The sequence below is a fragment of the Anabrus simplex genome, chromosome 1, assembly GCF_040414725.1.
Source record: "Anabrus simplex isolate iqAnaSimp1 chromosome 1, ASM4041472v1, whole genome shotgun sequence".
NCBI lineage: Eukaryota > Metazoa > Arthropoda > Insecta > Orthoptera > Tettigoniidae > Anabrus > Anabrus simplex.
Window position 1 is genome coordinate 1,096,474,406 of NC_090265.1, and position 21,621 is coordinate 1,096,496,026.

General features: G+C 37.9%; 1 protein-coding gene across 5 annotated transcripts in view; it reads left to right on the forward strand.

Annotated features, from left to right (window-relative positions):
• LOC136858042 (protein TRC8 homolog) overlaps positions 1-21,621 on the forward strand; it is a 79,392-nt gene that overhangs the window by 13,649 nt on the left and 44,122 nt on the right. The window contains exons 2-4 of one of the 5 annotated variants that reach the window (XM_067137272.2): positions 6,816-6,898; positions 15,539-15,689; positions 21,109-21,235. In XM_067137272.2, the coding sequence (XP_066993373.2) occupies positions 6,832-6,898; positions 15,539-15,689; positions 21,109-21,235 (345 nt within the window). In that variant the 5' untranslated portion in view covers positions 6,816-6,831. Of the gene's footprint in view, positions 1-6,815; positions 6,917-15,538; positions 15,719-21,108; positions 21,236-21,621 lie in introns of those variants that run through there. The other 4 variants (XM_067137273.2, XM_067137274.2, XM_067137276.2 and 1 more) reach the window with 4 other exon arrangements.

Sequence of the window (21,621 nt, forward strand, 5' to 3'; positions counted from 1 at the left end):
TTGCAAGTGAGTCTTGTCAATGTAATTCAGACAAAATTAAGGTGAGGCATTTTTTAAAAATATATCTATATCTCATTGGTTCTCCTCAGGAAAACAAGTATTTTTCCATCAATAAAAGAGTCAAGTTGCTGAGACAAATTTGTTTTGTGTTGATTGAAGTTATGATTTTTCCTCTTCAGAGCAGAAAAGTTTATTTCAATACTTGTGGTAGTAGAATGGAAGGGAAGTTTATACTGTAATTTTCAAAACATTTACAGCCCAATAAAGCCACAACTTTCAATTGCTTTTATGAGTGTTGAGAATTTCACAAAAGGTTCTTGAATGCACTTCCTCTTTATTACAGTTTCTCCATTTTGACCTAAGTTCTCCTCTCCCTTTCTCATAATTACTTATATTTTGTGACCACATTTCTTCAAATCCTGTTTATTGATTCTTTGCATTGTGTTTACAAATTGATTTAATTTTTCTGTGTAATAAGATATGTCCATGCTCTTATTTTGTATAGTATTAAAGAGAACATCAGAAAATGCAAAAGTTTTACTGAATATAGATCAGGAAAAAGATGGTTTGAATTTTAGAAAGAAATAGCAGAAAGCCCGAAGCCATACTGATTTCTTTGCTAGACTAGCCCCTGGTTCGTCTTTGATGGATGAAAAGAAATCTATGAGATGGCCTCTGTAGTCATGAACAGTACTTACAAACCTACATGAAAAATTCCAATTTGTAGGGGTGATACTTGACATTTTCTTTTCAGTAAAGGCTTTTACGGCACCTCTACATGAATTAGAACATCAGTTACTGTGTTTGAAAAGGAACTATGTAGACATGAAGAGACTAAACATCAAGCATGGAAGCTCTGTCAAGATCAGCCCTCCCCCAGCCATTCCATGTGATTTGTGTGGATGTATGTTTCATGCCAAGATTGGGCTACTAAGTCATATCAAACACATTCACAAAGCATTGCAAGTGTGAAAATGTAAACTGCTGAAGAATATGTATACTTAGATATGAGTTGCAGCTGATGATGATGATGACATGAAGTACAACGAGAATGAGAGAAAAAAAAAGCAGGCAATCTATTAAGGGAAACAACTAACTATCTGGTTTCTTTAATGAAATTTACAGATTGTGAAAGTATGAAATTCAGCCTATGATTGTAACAGTGAATAAATGTGGCAGCAGGGTACTGGACTTTAAGTAAAGCTTGGAGTTCTGACCACTCATTACTGCAACCCCATCATTTGTTTATGCTACCGGTACTAGTTTTTTGAATAATCTAAAGTTCTTACATCAGTGAAATGAAATCTTTCTTGACAGTTCTCTCCATCATCAACATAATGGTTGACAATTTACATACATATATTACAAGCTTTCATTCCCCTCCCTGAAGGGGAGGGGTGGGCCACCTAGTAGGTTACACCTACTCTCTGGCCAAGGACAATTTACTTTCTTTTTGTCACATTAGTAGTTCCATCAGGCGTAATTCCAACAAAAGTTGCGTTTCTGATGTCTGTTTTAATTTGGTCACTTTTAACAGTAACCAGAGCATCAATTAGATCATTCTGTATAATAGCTAAGTTGCCTTTAAAAACCATAGTTGTCTTCAAATGTTGAGATAATACCTGATCATAATTGGCCAAAATCTGTAGTAACTCTATATAATGCTCTTTACTTAATGACTCATCACATTCATCATGACTCATAAATGATTATATTTGTTTGAAAAGGAGCACTACAGCATCAACAAATCATTTAAGCACATTTCTATTTTCCCTAAACTTCCTATTATGCAAATTATCTGCAATTTCTTCCTGTAAATTTAATGAGTGGTCTACACTTTAAGATCTGAATGTTTTCAAAACTGTAAAAGATCTTATAAGACTAGTTGGTCTCTGATGTTTATCTAAAGGTGGGTTTAAATATGCTAAACTCGCAAAACTGTCATTTTCCAGGGTGTTTTCTCAGTTGCAAACAATAAGTGTGGCCAACAATAAAGTTTGTTAAAGTTTCTTAAGAGCCATATAACCATAATACTTTTCATAATTATTTTCATTGAAATACCTTTTGTAAGGATACTTGTTTTGCTCCTTCTGCTCATACTGTAAGTGAGGAAGAGGTGAGGTAGGCTTATCATTTTTAACTGTCAGTAATTTATCTTCATACTTCAGTTGGAGTAACTTGTTTTACTGTATTACACATGGTTCAGGCATTCTACAAAAGTAACAGTACATGGTCACAGTCACATTCTACACTGTAGCTTCAAATAAACTAAAATTATTCTGAGAACAATACCACTTAAATACACAGAAAATACTCAACTAGAAACAATCAGTAAGATCTTGCACATGCAGTAACAAACACCGTAACACATGCGTCAATTGTATCAGTTCTGACACTTCCAGTGAACTTCGACTCTGTCTTTGAGAAAGAAGAGAACGGAAATGCCTTCTCTTTCTACCACTCTCTCTTGTTAGCAATGGAAAAATGACGGACCAAGGCTTAGCATACATATTCCTTCGATCCCTGCACCCATTGGTCATTCACCAACAAGCTGTGTTAGGGGAGTTGAGCAGAGAAGACATAGCATCTGAGCTGCAATATCAGTCTCCAATGCTATGCACTCAGAAATACAAGTGACTTTTTTCCTCATTGCTTTCAAATTTGCAAATGGAACAAGGTGTCAGATGTTTAACTTATAATATTCTTTGGATTTCCATTGTTCTCATTTGAGGTTTGGGCTTCACTAATAGCCTTAGTAGTCCCCAGTATACTCCACTATTTCTTCCTTCAGGTCTTTCAGAATAACATCCATGACTGTCAGAAACAAGAGCGGTGAAACAGAAATCTCCTGCACTTTTGTGTTGTCACAACCATCCTGAATGGTCATCAATCTGAACACAACTGCTGAATTTATTGTAAAGCATTTGAACCTTGCCAGTGAGGTATTCAGGTACTCCTAGCCTATCTAGACTCTTCCACATGACTGACCTAGGAAGTGAGTCATATGACTTTTTCGAATCTAAGTATACTATACTTTTGTACTCCTGTTTGTCCAAAACCCATGCTGTTGTTCTTCCAATTCAGGTTCCATTACAGCCCTGAGCTTGGTCTCAATGATCTTCTCCATGATTTTCAGCCCATGTGGTAACAGGGTGATACCGGTATAGATTAAACATTTCTTCCTGCTTCCCTTCTTAAATACTGGAATTATCACATCTTTAGTCCAATCTTCTGGCATCTGTTGTCATACCAGATTGCTGTCAAGTGCTGTATACTAGGAACTCCAAGGGAGTATACCAAATAATAAACACCCATGAAGATGCATAGCAATGGCATTTCCACATTACTTAAAATGTTGTAGTAAAATAGCACAGGTTTAAAGGAACCTAAAGAAAGAAATGAAAAATACTTTTGTTTTTCCTTCTGTTGACAATCCCTGCTGCAGTTTTAAAGAAAAATACACTTCAACTTGTCTATGGCAGGTCAGCTATGTAACCGAAATAGTAATAACTAGCCATTTGTCATTCTAGAGGATAAACACTAGTATATTATGATATTTAAAAAGAACTGCTCCAGAGGCTTTCTATAAGAGAAGGTTCATTGACACAAAATCTAATAAACGGACTGCCAATGATAGAGTGTCCATGTACTTGGCTGTGGAGAGAAATATAATGAAGCAGAAGGATTTAGCTGTGAGAGTTGCACAAATAGCCATCATTTATACTATAGATTCCACATTCTGATCAAGAATTTTATTTTTATTTTATACAGTACTAGCAAGATACCCGTGCTTCGCTATGGTATTATACTGAAATTTATAATTGAATGCTTATTGTTTTATATACATAATCCGCTGAAATTCGCGATCTGACTCGTTTTCTGCAAGAATCCAGCAAAATTCCCGATCTGACTGGTTTTCTATTATTTTACGGCACGTTTCCTCACATTTTTCAATCTTCCTTTCCAGCAATCGATTTCGTACATCCCGGGCTAGGCTCAGGTATTCCTCCCGGTCAGTTGGGTCCGTAAATCTTTGCCATCCTTTCCTATAATCATTTTTAATATGGATAAAATCCTTCAGGAGATCCGGCGTGGTGTCATATTGGGTGCCTTGGCGGCACTGAACCCGCGGCCGGACTGCATTCTTAGTCATTACCCGTCCAGGAGCCGTTTCCAGCGCGGTCCGCACATTTGACGACGATCCGGATTATTATTATTATTATTATTATTATTATTATTATTATTATTATTATTATTACTATTATGTCCTGCTGGAATGGCTGATGACAGGGAAAACCGGAGTATCCGGAGAAAAACCTGTCCCGCCTCCGTTTTGTCCAGCACAAATGTCACATGGAGTGACCGGGATTTGATCCACGGAACCCAGCTGTGAGAGGCCGGTGCGCTGCCGCCTGAGCAATGGAGGATCCTTATAAGTACATTAATAACAGTAAAATCAATTGGTCTTACCTCCTTCTACACCCCACCGCCGTTAAGTTTATTTACCACCACCCCCCCACCAATAAAAAGAAATTAAAAGAATGCTTGTTTCTTTACGTTTAAGGGAGATTCCAAACACCAATGTTCATGTCTATTACCTTCAGTTTTGAGATATAAGTATCCCCATAAAAATAATTTACTTTTTTTACATCATTTCACAATACTCCCCCCTCCCCGAGTGAATTTTCCCGCAAAAAATACTTGTTTCTTTAATAGTAAAGGATTTTCTAAATACCAATTATCACGACTCTAACTTCTTCAGTTTTTGATTTATGTGTCCTCACGAAAGGAATTCAACTCCTTTACACTCCCGCCCTCCAAGATGGTTTCCCCACCAAAACGCGTTTTTATTTTTTTTTAAAGGAGATCCAAATACGAATTTTCACGTCTGTAACAACTTTAGTTTTTATTAGATGTATGTATTCTCATACAATTAAGTCAATTAATTTTTCAATTCTTTCACCCCCCCCCCCCCCCTCATTGGATTTTCCGAGAATAAGTGTTTCTTTACTTTTAAAGCACATTGCAAATATCAATTTTCACGTCTGTAACATCTTCATTTTTGAGATATCAGTAGCCTAATTAAAAGAATTCAACACCATTTTCAGTCACTTTTACCCCCCCCCCCCACCACCACCGCCACCACCACCACCCAAGTGGTATTTGCGAAAACTAAAAGTGCACGTTTCTTTATGTTTAATAGAGATAAAAAAATACCATTTTTCACTTCTGTAACATGTTAAGTTTTTTAGATATACTGTAAAAATACTCATTTTAAAATTTCACCCCTTTTGAGTTCCCCTTAAGTGGAGTTTCCAAAAACAAATCACCTATGTTTCTTTACATTTACAGGAGACTCCAAACACCCACTTTTTACGTCTGTAACATTTTACGTTTCCAAGATATTCTGTAGATATAGTCTTTCAAAAAATTCACCCCAATTTGTCACTCCTGTTTAATCACCATTAATTGGATTTTCCAAAAACTAAAAAATACGTGTTTCTTTATTTTTAAAGGAGATCCCAAACACCAATTTTCAGGTCTATAATATCTTCAGTTTCTGAGATATAAGTAGCCTCATTAAAGGCATTCAACCTCTTTTTCACCCCTTTTCACACCTCCTATTGCGATTTTCCGAAAACAAAAAAAATACATGTTTCTTTATTTTTTAATGAAGATTCTAAATACCAATTTTTACATCTACAAACTTTAAAAGTTTGGAGATATAGATTCACTAATTTTAAAAATTCACCCCCTTTTCACCCTCCCATTAATTAGATTTTCCAAAAACAAAAAAATACGTGTTTCTTTATTTTTAAAAGAGATCAAAAGTACCAATTTTGAGGTCTGTAATATCTTCAGTTTCTGAGATATAAGTAGCGGTATCCTGATTAAAGGCATTCAACCCCTTTTTCACCCCTCCTATCGGGATTGTCTGAAAACAAAAAAATACGTGTTTCCTTATTTTTAAAGAAGATTCTAAATACCAATTTTCACATCTGTAAACTTTTAAAGTTTTGAGATATAGACACACTCATTTTAAAATTTCACCCCCCCCTTTTCACCCCCTTAGCAACGGAATATCCAAAAATCCTCTCTTAGCGAGCACCTACATCTTAATATGAATATATCCCCAAAATTTCATTTCTTTATGTCCAGTAGTTTTGGCTCGGCAATGATGAATCAGTCAGTCAGTCAGTCAGGACAAGTTATTTTATATATACAGATAGATAGTACCACTAATGGAATTAGAAGAATGCTTTATACTACAGCTGTAGGTTATGAAAGAGTTTCTGCTTTAAATAATAAAGGAACATATTGCTGTAAGAAAAGAGACCACAAGAATGGCCTCAAAAGAGGTGGATGGAGATGTTGGAGGAGAGTATAGAGAATAGAGCAGGAAATATAGAAGGAATATTGGAAGCAGGAAAATAGTGGTAGAGAGACAGGCAATGATGGTGGTCTTAGATGCATAACCCTGCCCAGGAGAGAATTGGAAACGGTAACTGAAGAAGAAGAATCCTATAAAAAAAGAATATGGTATTTTATGTCATAGATTCATGAACTAAAATATCATTCATATATATATATATATATATATATATATATATATATATTACTATTTTAAATATTTAAAAGTGTAGCATGACCTTCTTCTCAATACACTGACACTACCCGTGAGTGTAATGCAGTTCAGTTTCAGATCCAAAATAGATGTTTTAAAGCTAAATGCCATGAACACATAAGTCAAACAAAGCAAATTAACATAATTCTATTTATTATTTTACTTTAAAGAGGTTCTTTCTTTTTTACAGATTCTATAGAAGTGAGATGGTAGGTAACCCATATAGATACCGGGCAGCTCTTCAGCAACTGGAGAACCGACATGCAACAGCTGGTATGTAGCAGAACAGAGGTATTATGATACTGTACTAGTATTCCCTATATCTGCTGTGAGTGACGGTAAAAAATGCCTTCCCCTTCCAGTGTCCACTTTGAAAATCCTTCTGAAGCTCAAAATATTGAAAGGTTAAGTACAATGATAGGTCAGTATGGGCATAGGTTGGAACAGCAAGGAGAGAAAACGATAAAGACAAAGTCCACATCTTTTCACATCAGCTTCATCAAGTGGAGAAGGGAGGATGTAGTGGGAGAGTATCTATGCTCATTCAGGGAACAATATTTCAGAGATTGTTAGTTTTACATTAGATATTTGGAGTGCTACATAATCCTAGCTACCGAACTAGGAGAGATCTATATATAGAGGAAGGACATGGGATATCTACAAAAAAAAAAAGTGTTTATCAATAAATGCAAACATAAAACACTACAACACAGTTATAAAACTGGAAGCTATGTATGCAGCAGAAACACTCCTTCATCTAAATAAACAATCAAAGACTGATAGACTTCAGAAAATTGAAAGGAGGATTGGAAGAACCTGCATCAACAAAAAATACCAGAAAGATGGACAGTGGCGGGTAATACCTAACAAAGTCGTGTACAAAGGGCTAGAACCCATTACAGATTCTATGCATAAGAGGAGACTGTGATTCTTTGGACATATCATGAGGATCCAGGATTGAGACTTCTGAAACAATTAGTACAACACGATCTTGTCTCAAAAAATACCACAACAGGATGTAAATGGTTCAGAGAAGGTGGAGAGGATCTGAAGGAAATAGGCATTACAACAGAAGACACCATAAATAAGATAAAATTGAATACAAAATTTAAGAATACTAACCTCCGCTTTACCCTTACACAAAACAAACCAACAACACACATATTTTCAAACGAGGAAAGGGCACGAAGATCGGAGCATCTGAAGAAGTACTGGGAGGACCGAAAAGCCCGAACAATCCCTTCAAAGAGACCTGAACGATGGACTGGCTAAAGTGATCCTATGCTGTCATAAAAGAAGAAGAAAAGGAAGGAAGTTGTATATATAAAGGAAGGTCTTAAAAGTAGGACTATTAGGCAGTATCATATGGCTGATAAAACAGGCATGAGGAAGATTTAAAAAGTAACCATGATTGGTGGAAAACGGTAAATAAAAATGTAAACATACTCTAGGATGGGACTAAAGCAATTGTTGAGGAATGTGAAAACAGGTTTGTACCTTTAAAGGTGGTAAGGAATGGTAAAGACCCACTACATTATAACAGAGAAGTAAAGAGACAAAGAATGAGGTACAGTTTGGAAAGAAATAGAGATAGGAATGGTTGTGGAAGTAAGGAGAAATTGAAGGAATTTACTAGGATACTGAATCTAGCAAAAAAGTCAGCTAAGGATAACATAATGGCAAGCATTATTGGCAGTCATACAAATTTTAGTGAAAAATGGAAGGGTATGTATAGGTACTTTAAGGCAGAAACTGATTCCAAGAAGGACATTCCAGGAAGCATTAATGAACAAGGGGAGTGTGTATGCAAGGATATTCAAAAGACAAAAGTATTCAGCAGTGGCGGCTCGTGATGATAGAAATGGGTGGGGCACATTCAACATATTAGGAACACTAGGAATCAATTAAATTAATCTTAAATTAATCCGCCATTGAATATATTATTCATTGTACAATTCCTCTGTATGAGCCTTTGGCTCATTGGAATTAATTATTGAAATAAATATCTATCTATCATCTACCTTCTTATTTCTTGTATATGAAACTGCGATTGTAGGTTCTATTTTTATCTTTGAACGATTTATGCTAAGCTCTGGTCTTGGTCGGCCCATTTCTTTAGCTAAATATCTATTTTTCGTAATTAAGAGATTTTGTTTGTAAGTAGCTCACTTGATTCATTTTAAAAACACTTATGCTCGCACAGGAATACACTAAGATACATCACGCTAATCTTCACACACTTTTCAGACTTACAATGAACATCGACACCGATGGACACGATTAATCTAACAGACGTACAAGGTAAGCATAGGTTTGCTACAAACACTACTTTTGCGCGCGTTAATAATACATATGCCGACAAGAAAGTGTAGCTGGGTGCTATCTTAGGCTGTAGGAGAAGTAAGTTCAAAATACGAACCAGCGCTGAAGTGTCACGTCGTAGAAATACTGTGACCGGGTCAATGGAATTTGCCATTACCCCCTTCGCCCCTCACAGCTCGCAGAATGGGGGGATGATGTTCAGGTATAAGAAAGAGTCGGTCCCATCCGGGATTAGACCTTTACTATGTTGCCTAGTTTAGTCCAGGGCTGCTAGAACAAGAACAACCATGGTGAATCATAGCCTCTTGAACTCACTGAAGGTGGTCGTGACAGTAATCGTGAATAATGTTGTTCTGATTTTTATAATAGTTTTAATCGGTGGAGGGGCACGTGACCATGTGACCTAAAGGCAGAACCGCGCCTGGTATTCAGCCAGCAATATGTAAAGATTGTTGATTACAAGGATAATGTTCAGATAGAGGAGGTGACTAATACTGAAGAAGTATTAAAATTTACCTATGATAATGAGATATACAATAAGATACAAAATTTGAAAACTAGAAAGCAGCTGGAACTGATAAGATTTCTGGGGATATACTGAGGACAATGAGTTGGGATATACTACCATATCTGAAGTACTTATTTGATTATTGTTTGCACAAAGGAGCTGTACCAGCCTCTGTGTATAAAGGAAAGGGTGATAGACTAAAGCTGTAAATTACAGGTCAGTCAGTTTGACATGTATTTCATGTAAGCTTTGGGAAATTAATAACTGGATCGATGGGATGCAATTTGGGTTGAGCTCAATTTGTAGGATTTCAGCAAGATATAGCAGACATCTTAGATTCAGGAGGTCAAATGGACTGTATCGCGATTGACCTACCTGAGGCATTTCATAGGGTAAATCATGGGAGACTACTGGCAAAAATGAGGGCTATTGGACTAGACAAAAGAGTGACTGAATGGGTGGCTATATTTCTAGAAAATAGAACTCAGAGAATTAGAGTAGGCAGAGCTTTATCTGGCCCTGTAATAATTAAGACGGGAATTTCTCAAGGCAGTATTATTGCACTTTTATGTTTTCTTATATATATATAAATGATACGAGTAATCAGTAGAATCAGGGATAAGGGTTATTGCGGATGATGTTATTCTGTATAGAATAATAAATAAGTTACAAGATTGTGAGCAACTGCAAAATGACCTCGATAATATTGTGAGATGGACAGTAGGCAATGGTATGATGATAAACAGAGGTAAAAGTCAGGTTGTGAGTTCCACAAATAGCAAAAGTCCTCCCAGTTTTAATTACTGCATTGATGGGGTGAAAGTTCCTTTTGGGGATCATTGTAAGTACCTAGATGTTAATATAAGGAAAGTTCTTCATTGGGGTAATTGGGGTAATCACATAAATGGGATTGTAAATGGTTATGAGGGTGTTTAGGGGTTGTTGTAAGGATGTAAAGGAAAGGGCATATAAGTTTCTAGTAGTAAGACCCCAACTAGAGTATGGTTTCCGTGTATGGGACTCTCACCAGGATTACTTGATTCAAGAACTGGAAAAAATCCAAAGAAAAACAGCTCGATTTGTTCTGAGTGATTTCTTACAAAAGAGTAGCATTACAAAAATGTTGAAATATTTGGGCTGGGAGGACTTGGGGAAAGGAGACGAGCTGCTCAACTAAGTGGTATGTTCCGAGCTGTCAGTGGAGAGATGGTGTGGAATGACATTTGTAGATGAATAACTCTGAGTGGTGTCTTTAAAAGTAGGAATGATCACAATATGAAGATAAAGTTGGAATTCAAGAGGATGAATTGGGGCAAATATTCGTTTATAGGATGGAGAATTAGGGATTGGAATAACTTACCAATATTTACAATATCTTTGTAATCATTTAAGAAAAGGCTAAGAAAACAACAGATGGAGAATCTGCCACCTTGGCGACTGCCCTAAATGCAGATCAAATCAAAAATCAAAATCTCTTTATTTGCAAATGAGATGTCTACCTCGGTGGCAAATGGTACACTAAAATACATTATTGTCAAGCACTAAATATTACATTAACAAGAGAAGAAAATTTTTCCTATAATACAATATTATACAATTTACGCTAACAAGTTTTCTATTAAACACACAGCTCATCCTTAATAAATTTATATTGTTTACAAAATTCTAATTATAATATCTCCTGTACTACTTACAAATATAGTCAACTGATATACAGTATGTGGAATTGCTTCAAATGATACTATAAAACTGGTATAACATTAATATTTACATTGCATTTATTTATTTACTATTTTTTTTTTTTTACCCGTTCTGGATCCTAAGTAGCATAACGACCTGCTGCGTCTTAACCAGAGCCCCTTTTGCCACCACTTTTCAGAGTTCCTGAAGGGCCTTCACAGCTACCGTAGCGGTCCCAGGGCCCTCGAAGTCCCCACTGTACTTCACCCCTACAGGCAGTCCCCTACTTTGGCTGTCCAAACTCCTTAGACCAGGGGATGGAATTAATTTATTCACACACATTTTTTTTATTTACAATAACCTGCACCGGTCGAATGCCCTCTAACACTTCATTTATTTTCTCTGTTGCTGTTTATTCTCTTCTTGAATATCTGTACAGATTTTGGAAAAGGATCAAACACTACCCCTGGTAAACTGTTCCACTCCTTCACACCCTTCCCAATGAATGAAAATTTACCCCAATCGCTTCTGCTAAAATTCCTTCTAATTTTATATTTGTGGTCAGTCCTGCCGATATAATTATTTTCCAACTGAAGCCTCTCACGGATATCTCCCCATGCTTCTTCTCCTGTATAGGCTCTATATAATCCTATAAGTCTAGTTTTCTCCCTTCTCTTACTTAAAGTTTCCCACCCAAGTTCCTTTAACATTTCTGATACACTACTCTTTCTCCTGAAATCCCCTGTTACAAATCTTGCTGCTTTCCTCTGCACACTATCTATTTCTTTTATTAGGTATTCTTGGTGAGTATCCCAAACACTGTTTGCATATTCCAATAATGGACGAACCATACTCAAGTAACTTTTTTCTTTTAATTCTTTGTTGCATCCTTTAAGTAGCCTCATTATGACATGTAATGATCTGTATGCTTTCCCAACAATGTCATCAATATGACCCTTCCAGTGCAAATTACTTTCAAATCTCACACCTAAGTATTTGCACTTGCCATCTTTTGGGATAACTACCTCATCCAAAGTATATTCAAATTCAGTTTTAAAGCTCCTGTTTGTAAAAGTTGTAACAGTTGATTTGCCTCCATTAACCTTCATATTATTTTCTTCAACCCATTGTTGGATACTTTCAAGGTCCCTTTGTAATTCTGAACAATCCTCAATGTTGTTTATTTCTCTATAAACAATTATGTCATCTGCATACAATCTTATTTTTGATGTTATATTGTTCCCTAAATCATTTGCGTATATAAAGAAAAGTAACGGACCGATTATACTACCCTGTGCAATTCCCTTCCAAACTTTCTCTTCCTGAGATACATTATTTCCTACTTTGACTTTCATACCTCTCTGGGTTTTCCAGGGTGGATGTAAAAATCGTCAAATATTACAAATGGATATCTGGAATCAGAATCAAAAGATAAGAATTTCATGATTATTGGTCCATATTAAACCGTGAATTACAATAATAGTTAAATGTTTTATATTTAACGTCCACTTTTACAATAAAAATTATAAATGAAATACATTAATATTAACATTCAGGGACTAGTTTTGACCTAAATCGTAGGTCATCATCAGCCATGAAGCAAATTACACAAATGTATCAAATAAAATAAACAATGTAACGACCAAATTATATGTAATATATTGCTTAAGAAACTCGCTATCTCTGCCTAATTTGGCTACTTTAACTTTTAAACCTAAATATAAATAGGCTTTACGTTTTGCCTGGTTGGCCGCATAATCAAAAGACAAGAATTTCTTGATTATTGGTCCGTATTGAACTGTGAATTACAATAATAGTTAAATATTTAATATTTAATCTTTTGTAGGTTGAAACTAGTCCCTGAATGTTAATATAAATGTATATCATTTATAATTTGTATTGAAAAGTTGGACATTAGTTGGACTGTTAGTTTACCAAGTTGCAATCTGCGTAACAATAAAGAGCAAAGATGTGTTTCAAACGGTCCAATATGAAACTTTTCCTGTTATCGGGTAACAAGGCTTTATATTGACTAAATGACCTTTTCATGTCGCATGAAGTAATAAGTGCATATTTGAACTAACACAAGTTGTCTGCTATGTATTCAAATTCAAAGGCTTTGGCACTACCTTCACTTAGTACTCTGTGAATACAACTGATTGTACTAAACCCTTGGTTCCTCTCCAAACTTGATGAGAGCTTAACCTTCCCAACTAGCCATTGTAGACTCTCTACAGAAGTGACTACTGAGTGAACAGTACCAAGGCTGTCTGAGAGTTTTGAAGAAGTCTCTGAAAATTTAATAGCACGGCATATACACTGGCAAAAAAGAAATCCAAACACCAAGAAAGGGTTGTGCTAAATTAATGAACATTGGTAGGCGTATTTATACATTTGAAAGATGATGTTGATTTAAATTTCCCACAATTTGCATTAGCGTGGCATTGCTAGTGGTCCCATGACATTCCACATCAGGTTTGCTTTAAATATGGGCTGTACTGTACGAGAGCATTAGTTACCTGTGAGATTGGACAGAGTGACTGTGAGTGGATCAAGAATGCTTTTACAATGATGAAGAGGCCAGTATCAACAACTCACTGCTGTTGAACGAGGCCGTATAATAGGGCTATGTAAAGGTGGATTTTCCTTCTGCACAATTACAGAACGACATGGAAGGAACGTCTCCACTGTGCATGCGTGCTGGCAGCAGTGGTCACAAGAAGGTATGCTCGCAAGAAGACTGGGCTCTGGATGTTCTCATGGCACCACCAAGAGGGAGGACCTCCGTATTCGGTGTATGGCTGTGGGACTGCGACTGCAGCAGCAATTCAAGTGGCAGTTGGCACCACAGTGACGCAACAAACTGTTCAAAATCAGTTTCATGAAGGACAGCTCCAAGCCAGACGCCCTGCAACGTCCATTCCACTTACTCCAAACCACTGCTGTCTGCAACTTCAGTGGTGTCAAGCGAGAGCTCATTGAAGGATGGAGTGGAGGTATGTTGTGTTTTCTGATGAAAGTCGGTTCTACCTTGGTGCCAGTGATGGCCGAGTGTTATTTAGAAGGAGGCCAGGTGAGCGCCTGCATTCTACCTGTCTGCAGCATCGAAACCTTGGACCTACACAAGGAGTTCTGTTCTGGGGAACAATTTCCTATGACCACAGGAGCAGTCTCGTGGTTATCCCACACACCCTGAGTGCAGATGTGTACGTCCATCTGGTGATCCGACCTGTCGTGCTGCCATTCATGAACAGCATTCCCAAAGGTTTTTTCCAACAGGATAATGCACGCTCCCATGATGCTGTTATAACCCAATGTGCTCTACAGAGAGTCAACATGTTGCCTTGGCCTGCTCAATCCCCCAATCTTTCCCCAATTGACCACGTATGGGACATTATTGGACGACAACTCCAGTGTCATCCGGCATTAACCGTCCCTGTATTGACCGAGCAAATGCAACAGGCATGGAACTCCATCCCACAAGCTGACATCTGACACCTGTGTGACACAATGCATGTTTTCATGCCTGCATTCAACAGTCAGGCGATTACACCAGTTATTAATGGACCAGCATGGCATATTTGTGATGGCTTTTCTCGCGCGGATATTAATCTGCAGTCTTGTTCCTTTAATTAATTAAATATGTTACCTCAACAAATATATTACAAAATTTCCATATTCTACATTCCTTATTTCATGGTGTTTGGATATTTTTTTTCTGCCAGTGTATGTGAAATGTTGCACTGGATGTAGGCAATATTAATCTTAAGCTGTACATTGTTAAACATTTTCTTGGCTGCTTCTACAAAAATTGCACCTTGGGAATCAAAATGCTGCAGAACTTCATTCACGGAATCAAATTCTTTGCATAGTAGCCTACAGCATCAATCCAACCCCCCAATCTCATAAAAAATAGTTGAGGAAACAGGAGCCCAGGAAAAAGCTCTTTGAATTCATCAACTCTGGTATGAGCCTTTAAGAATACTTCCTTTGCATTCAAAATTAGTGAGTCAACACCAGGAAATCTAGAACAAATCAGTTTCAATAGATGATGGAATGCCTGCACAAGACAGTTTAGGATACAAAACTTGATAAGCTCCTCCAGCTTTGCACATGTATGGTACTGTATCAGACAAAGGAAGGAAGACATTGCTGTGTTTCATTCCATCATACCACAAAAGTCCCATTACATCATTAGAGAGCTTTGCAATGGTCTTGTGGTTCCATTTTAGTAACACCTCACACAGGCTTACTCAATTAAGTATCTTTCAACACTCCTACTATGACATTTCCAATATGTCTCCCTTGTATATCAGTTTCTGTTAAGCTGACTTTAAATAATGGAAATACAGCTAGAAACTACTAGCTTCACTACTAATGCCTAATATTGTTTTCATTTTCAGGTTGCTTGCTAGCTCTGCTGCTAATTGTACCATTCGCAGCACGGACTTATAGTATGGCTTTGCTGATGGCCTCATCCTTCTTTTACGTCTTGCTTGTAGTACCCATAGCTGCAGGGTACTTCTCTCTTGGGTCAGCTATCCGCTCATTGAGGTGCGTCATGGGAAGCATTTCAACCCTAGGTGAATAAATGTACAATATTGTCAAACAGAGAGAGAACAGAGATAAGGAAAAGGAAGAGTAATTTATGTAAGCAAGAGTACAAGAGACATACAAATAAAAGAAATATTAATATATTATGAAGTTATTGGACAGAGCAAGTGAAGCCCCGTTTGAGGTGAGGTATTTACCTCCATTAGGACACTTCTTCCTCCCTAACTGCTGATGACATAATGTCCAACTGTACCTACTATATACACTCGTTGAAAAAAAAAAAAGTTAAGCAACCAGAAAGAGTGGTGAAAATGAATTGAAATTGCGCATGTTGAAAGGAGATGTGACTGTAATACGAGGGCTATTTTTTTCAAGGTCTGATCGGTCGTGAAATTAAAACTGCAGTGAAAATCAAAAATGTTTTATTTGCAACATTTAGCTACACAATCCAGCTACTTCTCTACGTAGTCACAGCTCCGACTTAGACATTTGTCATAGTGTGGTACCAACTTCTTTCCAATACCCCTGTCATAGAAGGCAGCTGCTTCTTCTTTTAGCCACTTCTCTATGCTGATCTGCAGCTTGTTGTCTGTACCAAAATGCTGTCCTCCTAGCCAGTGTTTCATGTGAGCAAAGAGATGAAAATCAGAGAGTACTAAGTCCAGGCCGCTGATGGGTGATCAAACACTTCCCACTGAAACCGCTGCCGGAGCATCTTTGTTGCAGCTGCAGTGTGTGGATTGTCACAAAGAAGGACAATGCCTGATGACATTCCTCTTGGCTTGTTCTGAATTGCCCTTCATAGAGGCTGAAGAGTCATGCTGTATGAGGCTGCAGTGAGGGTCATGCCACGTTCCATGAATTCCACTAGAAAAGCTCCTTTTCGGTCCCAGAACACAGCAGCCATACACTTTCTGATGGAGAAGGTTCGCTTGCACTTCTTTGGTTTATTAGGGGAATGAGAATGCATCCACTGTTTGGAATGCTCTTTTGTTTCTTCATTTTTGAAATGGCCCATATTTCGTCCCCTGTGACAATTTCTTTCAAAAAAAACTTCTCCTTCAGCATGATACACTGGAGAAACATTAAGGTGGCACTCATTTTCTGTGTTTGTGATGATCAGACAGCATCATGGGAACCCATCTCGCACAGAGTTTGCCGTACTGAACTCTCTCACTCATGATATATAGAGAGCTGAACTTGAAATTTCAAGAAATGAATCACTCAACACAGAAATTGTTAACCGGTGATTTTCTTGAACCACCTGATCCACCAGCTGAACAAGATCATCGGTTGACGCTCGCTTCCTTCCCTGATCACCTGCATCATGAAAGTCTGTATGTTCTGCTTCAAAGTTTCTGCACCATTGCTGCACTTTGCTGTTGCTCATAAATGTTTCACCATAAACATTACTCATTCATTGATGAATTTAGGCTGCATTGCACCTCTCAGCATGAAGAAATCGAAGGACAGCAAGAACTTCACACTTGGCAGGAGACTCTATTGTTCTAGGCATGTTTACGTGCTCACTGCACGCTCAGAACTGACAAGTGCAACGTGATGCAGTCGATGGGCATACTAGAGACACTGCGCAACACATCTGCACAACGCTTCATCAGATTCTTGCTATGGTTTAAATTTTGCAACATATCGGAACTTGAAAAAAAAAGTAGCCATTGTATAATCATCATGATATCAGAATAAATGGATAAGAGAATTGGCAGTTTGGGCATAGTACTGCTTCCATGTCTGTAGGATGTACACCCCCTGAGACCTGGATACAGGAGCTGATTTAGTTCAGAAGGTAGTCTTAAAGCCTTTGTATTGTCTCTCAGAACTGTAACAACTGTAGATCAACACTGGGTTGATGTTGAGTTGATTTGACCTGATCCTACACATGTTCCATCACAGACTGTTCAGGGGATCTTGCTAGCCACAGGAGTACACCAGCATGATACACACGTGTGTCATGTGTAGATCAGCATTGCTTTGTTGAAAGACTGTACCAGAGAGCTGTCTCATTATGGGTAACTCATGAGGATGCAGGATATCACTGATGTACCACAGTGCTATGAGGGTATCCCAAATTACTATCAGAGGAGATCTGAAGTCATATTCTATGGCTCCCCTCACTATGATGCATGGAGTAATGCCATTGTGCTACTCCACCACCATACTCACACACATCATCATAGTGTGCGGAGTCATACTGTATGACTTCAGATCACCTCTAGTAGTGATTTGGAGGATCTTGATGGCACAGGAATACATCAGTGACATCCTGGATTCTCATGTTTTACCCATTAAAAGACAGTTCCCTGATTTGGTCTTTCAACAAGACAATGCAGATCCACTCACAACTTAAGTGTCTAGAACAGAGTGCATTACTGGTGTCACCAAAACTATAGCAATAGTGTTACCAGGCAGATATAGAATGTCAGACAGTCAGTCAACATAGCGAGGGACAATAATTAATGGTACGCAAGTGTACAAAATTACATCCAACTGGATAATTTATTGTTGGTTCTAAAGTATTTTAATCACTGAGTGTTTTTGCATATGCTATCTATTATATCTACTATAGATGTGCTTTTTGCATCCTTATCATGGTAAGTCACTTTTCTCTGATTTTTCCTTATACAAATTATAACCTTAAAACAATGCATTTCATTGTATTTTCTGTTTAGTTTAATAATATATTAAAATATGTTGTTATGATCATGTGTTATAATGTGTAACAATTTTCATTTCTTCAAACATAAAAAATGAAAGCAATGTCCTATATTTTCTGGGTTTATAGGCACGTATGATGGTTCCGACGTTTCACCAAAAACTGTGTTAGGCATTTTTAAGGGTTCCGAATGACTTTGGTGGCTATGAAGCTCTCAGTGAAATGGAGTGGTGTCACCTCAGTATATAGTGCAGGCTGTGGTTCACCATGCTGTGGGAGGAGGGGGCAGTCGCTGATTTGCTGTTTTTGGCCAATGGTTGAAGCAATGTGGAGCCTTGGCAGAGACAGGCAACTGATTGCCTATTTCTCTTTTATTTGTTCCTGGCCTGCTGCGGCCACTGTATCCTCTAGGATATAAGGTTTTCAGGATGGAAGACCAGGATTTGTTGACCTGTTCAGATTCCTCCTTATGGTTGAAGCTATTGGTATGCTTCAAGATTTCAGTGGCTTCCCTTTGTAGCCAGGCGTGATAAAGACACAGTAGTTGACAGCACTTTGGTGTTACTATATTGTATGTCATGGTCTGCTAGCAATGAGTGTTTAGCGACTGATGACCTTTCTGCGTGTCCTGGCCGGCTGTGTCGGTTGTACTTCTTCAGTCGGGTGGTGATGCTGCATTTTGTAGTTTCTATGTACACTTGGCCGCAGCTGCATGAGGTCTTGTAGACACCTGCTGTTGAGAGAGGACGGTGCTTCTCTTCAGCAGATCTTAGCAATTCCTGGATATTCTTTGATGGCCTATATATGGTTTTTACTCCATGGGACTCCAGTAGTATATTCCAAACTGTCAGTGGAGAGAAGGTGTGGAATGACACTAGTAGATGAATAAGCTTGAGTGGAGCTTTTAAAGGTAGGAAAGATCATAATATGCCGTTAAAGTTGGACTTCAAGATGAGAAATCCGGAAAAATATTCATTTATAGGACAATGAATAAGGGATTGGAATAATTTATCAAGGGAAAAGTGTGATAAATTTCCAAGTTCTTTGAAAACATTTAAGAAAATCTTAGGTAAACAATTTATAAGGTAGGTAGGTAGGTAGGTTGGTTGGTTGGTTGGTCGGTCGGTCTTGAGCTGCACAATGTTGCTGGGTCCCTGGATCCAAATGCACAGCTTCGGTGGCTTTGCCACCACGAGGATTTGAGTTAATCATTGCACCTTTCATGACTGATACTTGTTTATAGCTAGTGCTTCTAGAAATTTTCATTTCTGTCTGTTACGACTTGGTTTGCTGGACCAAGAAGGTTTCCAGGCCGCCCCTAACATGGGGAACAGACGCCCCCTACCACCACTCCACGCTGTTGATTGATAGTTCTTTCGCCTTCTCCGCCATTAGGACTCATGACCTTCATTCGCCTTTGAAACCATTGACTATCATTAGCAGAGAGCTTTTTTTGGCGGCACTCACTCGCCTTGTCACACTGCTGTCACTGGATTCATGTGGTATTTTTTAGAGACTCTGGTGACACCCATAGTCCCACCACATCCTGGTAGCAATGCCTGGTCCGGGGCTGCTTATTGGTCAGATTCCTGTGCTTATATCACAGCTGCCCTTCATATCTGGAGGGATGTCCACTATCCACCACCCGTGGACCCACCTGGCTGCAGTCAGTTCTGCGTCCCATATATTTATTATTAAATAAAAATATTGAATTTTACAGCATTATCAGCAGTCGTACCCATTGTTCACTGGTTTATTAGCTTCCTCGAGAGATCAGTGGTGGTGTCCGATCCACGATCACGGTTTCTATTCCAACCAACAAAAGAGAACACTAAACCTGAAATATTGCTTTTCATTTTAGCAGATATACCTATAAAAGGAAAACTGTATTACGCCTATAACAGCAACCCTGCAGTGTCTTCCTTCAAGGATGTACAAGTAAACGGAAATGGGAGTGACATACCTACGCTCTGTTATCTCTATAATTAAGTCAGAAGTATGAGGTGAGGAAGTGTAAACGATGAGTAACGCATGGTTGTTCATTTGCAGTGGCGATCTGATGGAGTGAAGCCTAGCACACATATCCCCCTGGTCCCTGCACCTTTAGTACAGCCGCACGAGGTGAGGCAAGGGGAGAGGTACGCTGCGCTTGTACTGCAATATCAGTCTCTGATGCCTTGCTCTCAGAAATGCATGCAACATTTTTTTTTTTCATTGCTTTCAAGTTTTATAAACAGAACAATGTGCCAGATGCTGACATTGTAATGTGCTTTAGACATCCATCGTTCTCATTTGAGGTTTGAGCTTCACCGATAGCCTTGGTAGCCCTCAGTATATGCCACTGGAATTCGGGGACTGTCCCTGGGAAACAAGGATGTCTGATAACCTCACATTATAAACTTTTTTGCACTATATTAGTGATTTTAATCATTCACTATATTTAAAAACAATATGCAAAAATGTATTCTATCCTTCTCTGATACTGGCTGCAGTCAAAAATTTTGGACCCATGTGTCTATTTGATGTGTGCTTTATCCATGCATGCTCGTATCATAAGTAGCTGCTCTTGATATGTTTCCTATATACATATATATTTTGTTTCTGTTAGCTTTCTTACCTGAGCATTTAAAAAAATCATAAAATAAAGGGTACATTTGCAAGCACTGTAATACATGCTTTTGCATTCCAGCAGCACTCCACTGTACCTTTGGTTTCTACTACATTAAGCTATCTCTATTCTTATTGCAGGATGGCCATGATGACTTCTCTGGATGGACTGACACTCTGTAGTGTAATGAGACATTCATGGCTGCTCATGGTTTGGTTTCATGAAATTTACTGTGGCCTACGTCGCACACACACCACAGTCACTCAGGTAGATAAACCATTAGGAGATACTGCTACCATTAAGAAACAATTTTCTACTTGCAAACAAGATCATAAATAAATAAGACAGCATAAACTGAACAAAGTAATTCAAAGGCTACCAAAAATTATCAATGGACATTTAAAGCACACTCCATCATTCCTGTATATTTTCAACTTTTGAAGATCCCTTTCGTAAGCATGTTTAGCATCATCTGCAGTTATATTGAAAATATTTTATCAAATCTTTGACCCTTTAACTTGATTTACAGTTTTGAAAAAGAAAAAATGGTTCAGATCCCGTTCCCTTATCTTGAATCACAAATGCCTTCAATCAAGATATTTATTCAAACAGGGTATATTCATTAAAGGAAAACATGCATAATTTGGTTGTGA